General features: G+C 39.1%; 1 protein-coding gene across 1 annotated transcript; it reads right to left on the bottom strand.

Annotated features, from left to right (window-relative positions):
• Nucleotides 1-4,429: 4,429 nt before the first annotated feature.
• On the bottom strand, nt 4,430-5,680 carry LOC116252221 (glycine-rich cell wall structural protein 1.8-like). Its single transcript, XM_031626343.2, has one exon. The coding sequence runs from the start codon at nt 5,617-5,619 to the stop codon at nt 4,654-4,656; it is 966 nt and encodes a 321-aa protein (XP_031482203.1). The 5' UTR covers nt 5,620-5,680; the 3' UTR covers nt 4,430-4,653.
• Nucleotides 5,681-8,761: the final 3,081 nt, after the last annotated feature.

The raw sequence follows: 8,761 nt of genomic DNA, 5'->3' as shown, positions 1-8,761 counted from the left end.
AGTTTCCCCCTCCGTCTTAAAAGCAATTTTGATTTTCTTTTTTAACGTTTTTTAGGAGGGAAGAGAGTGGAAGGAGGGAAACCACATTTCCCTCCACTATCCCAAAACCGTAATTGGTCAAATTTTCGGATATTGAAACGGGTTGGGACTAGTCGACCAGGACCTGTGCCGACCCGATTTCATTTGGACAATTGGATCGGCGATTTTCGGACCGACGTTGACTAGTTAAGAGATAGATCCGGATCGTGTTCCCACTTTTTCACACCTCAGATCCTATCAAATCGGTTCTTCACCCATACGATATTAATCTCATACAGATCCTGGATCATCGAAAGAACAACGGGCATTGGTTTGGATCGTCTTTGTCCAATTTCAGCTTCTTGACGCTATTGGATTTCAAGTTTAATTTGTTCGATTTTATTCTATTCCTTTGAGATCTACATTTTGAGGGCTCGTGCTCGTTTTGTTTGCTTTAAATACTCATAATATGTGCTGCATCAATCCACGATAGTCAACCCACGGATCGGATTCAAATCAGATGTACTTTTTACTATGTATCGGATGCTCCAATATTGGGATTTGATTTGGATTTAAATGCAAATAGAAAACCGTTTATGCCATATTTGGATCTCACAACTCGAATCCATTCTGAAACCGACCTTTAAATTGGCAAATGAATCTAAACCACATTATGATATATTAAGAATCGACTTCCACGGTGCCTGAGTATCTGATATTTGTTTATAAGTGAATCCTGATTCGATCAGATACTTATTTAAGACTGAATCTGAATAGGATAGCAATTACTGAAATATAAATCTTATCCAATCTCTTTCTTGGATGTTAAATCTTTTTTCATGTCCGACTTATTTAAAGCGATGAATCGGACATCTTGTTCAAATCCAATCAATCGACATCTCTATCTTCTTGATCTTAATCATATACCGGGGTGTGGTTCAAATATATACAAATACTCACATTACATTTATTAAGTTTTAGTTGATGAAGAAAACATATTTCAAGTCCTAACAGACTTATCTTCTTCACCTATTTATAGAAAAAAAAATGCACTATGAATATATGAAATTTATGACCTAACCCAGCCGAGTCATTGAGCCAACGGTATAACCCGATACCGGTTGACCCAACCTTCAGATTGAGACAATCTGGGTTCAAGTCACGAGTTTGCCAATTATGATTCAAGGCATGCGGCTCTCCTAAACTTAGAACCTGGAAGATTATGCTAGGGTTCGTCTGGTCTTTGTATATATAGAACGAGCAATATATGGAAATGAGCAAGAATTGGTACGAAGGTGTAATTACAAATCTTACGAATACCAACATTTTAATGATTCGGATTCTGATGAACTACCACCACTTTTAGCCCCTTAGATCAGCAATGTGCTTTAATCATTTGTACTGAAAGGCCTCTTGAGAATCTCCCATTGTGATAAACCAGTGGATGTCTAGCGAGTAGATTCATGAAACACTATGTTACGGAGTTTCATGAATATGTCCTAATTTTTGTGACAGTTTTATTGGATAATAATAATTTGTTATTGATGCCAAACAACTACAGGTACACTCAAACACAACACATAGTTTGGTACCTTGAATTAATATTTAAACTTACACCATACGTTTGACGTGATAACAGCATTTTTTTTTTTACTGTTAAAAAGAAAGAAGGGAACATGCTTTCATATCCAATCCTTTATAAAAATTTCAAACTGTTGGGATCCATGGATTATTCTATTATCAAAGTTACCTCCTTATATTGGTTGTGTTTTAGTTGAAGCAGAGGAGTGAGGATATGGTCCTATGGATGTAAAAAAAACCGACTTTGATTTGGTACCGGCCAAAGCGACTTAAAAAAAAAAAACGCTATATAAAAAATTTTGATATCTGATTAAGAATTCGGGTCAGATCTGGAATTAAGAAATGATATTCGACTACAATCGGATTTTAGCTTGCATTGGATTACTTTTAAATAAATCTCATATATTCGCTGTTCAAGCATTTTGAGAGTTCGATTTAAATATTTCAACGGAAAAATGAGGAAATAACAATATAATAAATTTCCATTATGTCATAAAAAATCAAAATAGCTCTTGTTGGTGCTTCAACTCAATGACATATCGAGTTTTCCAATATCTCGTTTTAGGTTAGGTTGAAAAGGCAGAGAATGGCACGGCCAATGCTTAGCGAGAACAAAAGAAAAATCTTTCGGAAAAAATAAAATGAGATGGGAGCTTCTTTTTCCTTTTAGAGATACTTATAAATGAAATGACCGCTATGCATGTGATAGGCATTGAACATTCAACTTGCATTTGTCAATAAAAGTAATTGTCGTTTTTTTACAGCTTGTTGTTTCTTTTTATTGCCAGTGAGTCTTCGGTGTGAGTCAGGACCCAACCACGGCCTGATTTGATAAAAATAACATCACAAACTTTTACTTAAAGCAAATGTGCTAAATCCTAATCCTTTCGACTGAACTTTCTAATGAGGGTTGACTGATACGTGCGTAAACTATCACATATGAGCATTCTCATATGCTAGATGCTTGTTGGATGGTTAAAACCAAAAATCAGTTAGTAAAAAGCAACGTAATTCACTGCTAAAAGCACTATAAACAATTGTCAATGCTCATGTCATGTGACAATAACTTTTTTTTTTACCAACAGAGTTTAAACGTCTAGCTGTCTGATAACATCATCCACCACAAATACACACACAAATATATAATTTATATTATATTATATTTCATTTTATATTTTATATATATATATATATATATATATATATATATATATATATATATATATAAAATATCTCCTAGCTATCAAACCCTTACATGTCATTCTTGATAGAAATTGTTTGAGCCCTTATAAGAAGATCAAACAATGGAAACTAAGTTGAAAATCATTAAACTCAGTTGTGTTTAAAAGGGTTGAAGTACCCATAAATGTACTCTTTGAGGTCGTTTGATAGCAGGGACATTCTGCGACTATTTCATGAGGTTGATTAATGAGATATTAGTTATAATATTTTATGAATCTTTCTCATTCTTAAGGTAGATTCATTGGACACTTCTGTAGTGTCTCTTACGCCAAACGATTTCTTTATCTCCTCAAAATACTGCATTTCTATTTTTAAACTGAAAATACTGCATTTCTATTTTTAAACTTAATTTATATCATCTAATCTCCTCAATGCGTTTAGATTTTTTTCAACTTAATTTATGTCATCTAGTCTCTATTCAATTGACCACAATCGACCCCATGCGATTGCTATCAAGTGTAGCATATAAAGAACTTGTAGCTACCAGAAACATGCTACATGGACATGAAGATCCTGATGGCCAGATCCAACTCTCCAAGCATTTTAACAAGCACCAGCAGCACACGTTTTTTCATTTCAAAGTTTCTTTTTCCAAGATGCAGGCACATGACCTTTGTTTGTAATTTGAAAATCGTTGTGCACAAAAGTAAAATTAGAATGCCTTTGGTGGGTCGATTAAAACGTCACAAAAGTAAAAAAGGAAGAAATGGTGGAGGAAGCAAATTATGTTGAAAGAACAAAAAGGAATTGATCATGCAGACTTCTTTTCGTTCTTGGACCTTATCGAAAGCGAAGGGTGTTTCCTTTTCCTCCTTTTTGTGCCGGGAAAAGGTGCTTAATCATAGAGCGCCGAGAAACAAGCTTCTCGAATTAGGCAAAAAGAAGACGTCGACGTGGGGGGAAAGCATGCATGGTTGCTCCACCGCCTCCATGCCCAAATCTAACAGTAGGGTTCATACTAGTCATAAATACTTGCACACAATTTTTTAGCACATTTACTGTATTATTATGAACACTGTGCTTGCATAATATTAGAATAAAAGTATATATACCAAGTTAGCAATCTTAGTGGATCCCTGTCTGTGCCTATTGCTGGTATGTTATAGTAAGACAGATTATTAGGAGCTTAACTTATTTTTTCTCCCAAGGGATATCATTTGGTGGTAGAGCCCTCCAAAGTTTTCTAATCTTCATATGCATGTTTGTGTGCACAAATAACAGTTTCTTTGATATCATCATATTTCATATTTCAGATATGTAAGCCGACATACCCTAAAGAAAACAAAAATTTAAAGATGTTTTAGACTTTTTTTAGTGTTTACTTAGGAAAAACGGCTTGGGCATAATACCTTCTAAGACCATATCCTTATGCTTTTAAGGTTCTGACTTGTTAATAGGTGTTCAACTCGAGTGTCGTACTTACCACAGTTCGTAATAACACACTAAAACGTGACAACAACCGCTTGATTCAAATCTTAGCTTTCTTGAATATGAGCTGGCCGGTTGCAGTGTGCCATTTGATGGACATGTGTTAGGCTTTGCTAAGGAAGAGAGTTATGAACATTCACAATAGTTCTTGCTAAACTAATAAAGTAGAAAATATACAGAAATTCCATTAATTCGATGGAGAACAACATAGTTTATGGAAGAGCCATAAGGCTCCTCATCACAGCTTGGTACTATGATAAACGCGACTCCGGACAATCTTATTCGAGATACATAGAGACAGACACAACACTCAAAGCGCAAGCACCTTGATGTATAGTTCTAAACGGAGAAATCGTAACTAAGCAGACAATATGCTGGCTGTTCTCAAGGATGGTAACCACCATAGCCACCATGACCTCCATACCCTTCACCGCCACCATGGCCACCTCCAGCACCGTACCCAACACCACCAAGATAACCGCCTCCACTACCATACCCACCACCGCTGCCGCCACCAGCGCCATAACCACCAGCGCCACCTGCACCTCCACCATACCCAGCGCCGCCACCACCGCCACTACCATAACCGCCACCATGTGCACCTCCTGCACCATAGCCAGAACCGCCTCCTGACCCTCCTCCACTGCCGTAGCCGAGTCCGTGGTCTCCTCCAGCACCATACCCTTCACCACCTCCGGATCCACCCCCACTTCCATACCCAGTACCATGGTCTCCTCCTGCTCCATACCCGCTACCTCCGCCACTACCACCACCAGCGCCGTAGCCACCACCATGTGCCCCACCAGCACCATAGCCACTACCACTGCCGCCGCCACCACCGCTGCCATAACCACCACCGTGGGCGCCTCCACCACCGTAACCAGCACCACTACCTCCACCACCTCCACTACCGTAACCAACTCCATGATCTCCGCCAGCACCATACCCGCTACCACCACCACCACCGCTACCATATCCCACCCCATGGTCACCTGATCCAGCGCCATAACCAGACCCACCACCTCCGCCACTACCGTAGCCTACCCCATGATCTCCTCCTCCTGCACCGTAGCCAGAACCACCACCTCCACCACTACCGTAGCCCACACCATGATCTCCTCCTACTCCTACACCATAACCAGAACCACCACCCCCGCCGCTGCCATAACCAACACCATGATCTCCGCCTAGGCCGTAACCAGAGCCGCCACCACTGCCAGCCCCGTAGCCACCAGCATTGCTCTCATAACCTTCTTCCCCTACGGACAGAAGAGCCCTAGAGGCAGAACATGTACCTACAGCAAGAATCAGAAGAACTAAACATGCATACTTCACTCTGCGAGTAGCCATTAGTGAACACCTTATGGCTGAAACTCGTTCAGTAGGATGCGATGCAAGGGGAAAGGCTGGAGGGGTATTTATACCATTTACAAACGCGTCTTCGAATCGTCAAGAAGTGGTTGGAAGAGGTCGTGTGGAGTCGCAAATTCATTCTCTGGTTGGGCCTACATATCTCAAAAAGCAGAAGTATTGCGCTTGATGCTGTACTGCATAAATCAAAGTATGGAGTTTTATCTGATCTGAAGAAAAAGTAGGGGCCTATTCATTCCTTTTACATGCATAGGCGAAGAATGTCACAAAAGCGACGAACCCATTTCACACCACAAGAAAGAGATCGATGAAAGGATTGAGAGAAGCTAGCATGCCAGCCTTCTCTCTACCAAGACAGACTTTAGAACTAAGAAAAGAAAAAGAATAAGAAAAAGGAAAAAGTATCATTGACATGATGTGATAAGACACTTGGAATTTTTTCAACTCCTTATTGCTCTGGAGCATTAACGAATGTAATGATGCATCACCGACGCCCTTGTTGTTAGTTGATGTAAGTTTATAGCCATTCGACCGGCTGAGAATTAATTGAAGATTAGTAGTGATTGATTGTGCAGAAAGGAAAAACAAAACTGCACTTTGTTCCTTCAGTTGATTTAGAAGAACTGAATGGTTGATATACAGGGAAAGCAAGAAGAATTTGCGGTCAATTAAACAACAAAGTGATGCTGCATGCCGATCACCTTTTCCAGTATTGTTTCTCGATTGTTACATATGAATTACGAGAGAGAGGGGGGTTGCCTGTGCTCTTTTACCTACTGCCAACAAGCAGGAACAGATCAAAGGGAACGGCCGGCACAAGGTGTGTGGGCAAACAACTCAGACCGTGTGACGTATCGGGGTTAGGTAAAGAAATGTTAAAACCAGAGGTCCTTTTGTTGGAGGAAAGGCAGCCAGATTCCATCGTCCGTCATAGATCATACATAATTAGCTGCATCTGGTTCGTGAAACTTGAAGGCGCTACCAATTAATTAGTAAACAATCAAGAGAACTTGTTCTTGCTCGAAGAAACAGCTATCTATAGAAAGATTAGGAAGATCTAGATGTTCCATTCACCGTGCAGAGTTAGATCATCAGCAATTGAACATACAAGCAGAGAGAGAGAGAGAAAGATTTACAAGGTATAGACAGGACAGTAGGATTACGCATGGGTAATCTCTAATCAGTGATCTTATCCATGGTGTCTAGAGAGTAGAGAAACAGCTTTGAACGCCGCATTCATACCCAAGGAAAATTTTGCATCTTATTCTTTGTCCAAGAATATAATTATGGAGTAGGTTTTCTTAAAGAAAAGAAAAGGAAGGAGATGGAGTTACGTGCAGGGTGCGCACATAACCAGTTTTGAAATGAAAGTATGCCAACTGCTAAATTCTCTTTAATATTTGCAGTATTATTAATTTCAAGCACACTCCTTGCTTTTTTTATAATAAAATGACAAAAAATAGATGTGCTTCATTCAAAAAGTTATACTAAAATCACAAGATATACGGCTCTAATACACATATTAGTTTAGAGCATAAGCTCACATATTTTTCCTATACCATACGTCCCACCTTGCATACTTAAATTTTACGTAATCACAAGGTTGGGGAACACGTTAACCCTAACATATATTGTTATGCACAGCATATATCATCCACATGCAACTCATTACCTAAACTCTGGTTATATATATATATATATATATATAAGAGCTTAACTTCTTAGCCAAACTCTGGTTAGAGATGGAAACTGCGCGGACACCATATTGGAGAGTCTTCTCATCATTTCCAGCACCAGTTGAGCTGTAAATACATATGATCTCAACTCATTAGCTGAACTCTGGTTAAGTTAATCACAAGCTGGACTCCATCGATTACAATGTAAAAGATTAGTGATGCACGTAGGTTTTCAACTATGTAAAAGGAGTTTTAGTGCTTCCGAATCTTTTTAAGCGCGTGATAAATCAAGCGACTACACATCGGAGTTACAAGTGAACCATGACATTTGCGTTCCCTAACAAGTTGTGACGTCCTCGGTGTGGTTGGTAGAGTTTCACTTTCAAATGGCGTGTTGACGTCCGGTAGATCAAAGAATAAATAGAATCCACTGAATTCAGGGTAAGGATGTGACACTTAAGATCGCTAAATTATTACCATTTATAGTGGAAAGCCAATAAAGAGATGCATTGCTAACTTGGCATGTGGACAGCTAGTAATGCATCGGCCTTTTCTTGCATCATTGTCAAGATCACTGCCTACTCTTTTCTCTCTCTCTCTCTCTCTCTCACATATATATATATAATAATAATAATAATAATAATAATAATAATAATAATAATAATCAACATATCTTTTGGTTGATTTATTGAATTGGCAATCTGATCAGTTTTAATATGCAAAATAGCAGGGATTGATCCCCTAATGATCCCTTAATGGCTTGAAAATACTGGGCCATAGGTCAAATGAATGGGCTGTGACTTGTATGTCTCAAGTTCAACACACAAGAGATTATGCTTCTTTTACCATAAAAAGGGGTTGAACTAAGACTGACCATTGGTCCCGTCCGATAAGGAATAGGGCTTGGGCTGGCTTGACACCAGAAACTCAGGTCTGGGTTCGGTCTTTAAAATTCGAGCCCGAGTCCAGCCTAGGCCTGGTCTGATTAAATTAAAAATATATATTTTTAATACAAATATAATTCATTCGTAATAAAATATTATAATTATATATAAAAGTATCTATTAAAAAAATATTATCATGCTCATACGAGCTTAATCGGACCCACCAGGCCAGTCTGATAATTGATCGGGCCAGCCCAATGCCCTTTTTATCGAGCCCGAGCCCGGATTCAAGTTGGGCAGAGAACTAAGTACGAATTGGGTACCCAGCCGGACGCTCAACCTAAGGTTGAGCTCCTATGTTCAAGTTAAGCTATGTTCAAGTTAAGCATGCGGAAATCTCACTTTTTGGTACTGGAACAGCTCTACACCCAAGCACAACGTGAAGGGCAAGCTTGGCTCTTGCTCGGATTGTGAGACTAATTCTCCTGCTGACCCAAATTTATCGAATTTGTAGCTTGACCAGTTTCATTCAATTTTTTATCTTGAAAATGGTGATCTCAA

The sequence above is a fragment of the Nymphaea colorata genome, chromosome 4, assembly GCF_008831285.2.
Source record: "Nymphaea colorata isolate Beijing-Zhang1983 chromosome 4, ASM883128v2, whole genome shotgun sequence".
Taxonomy (NCBI): Eukaryota; Viridiplantae; Streptophyta; class Magnoliopsida; order Nymphaeales; family Nymphaeaceae; genus Nymphaea; species Nymphaea colorata.
The sequence above is the reverse complement of the archived record's forward strand: the minus strand, read 5'-3'. Positions and strand labels throughout refer to the sequence as shown.

Bases quoted from the DNA above. Each gene is read 5' to 3' on its own strand.
- LOC116252221 (XM_031626343.2), bottom strand. From the start codon at position 5,619: ATGGCTACTCGCAGAGTGAAGTATGCATGTTTAGTTCTTCTGATTCTT.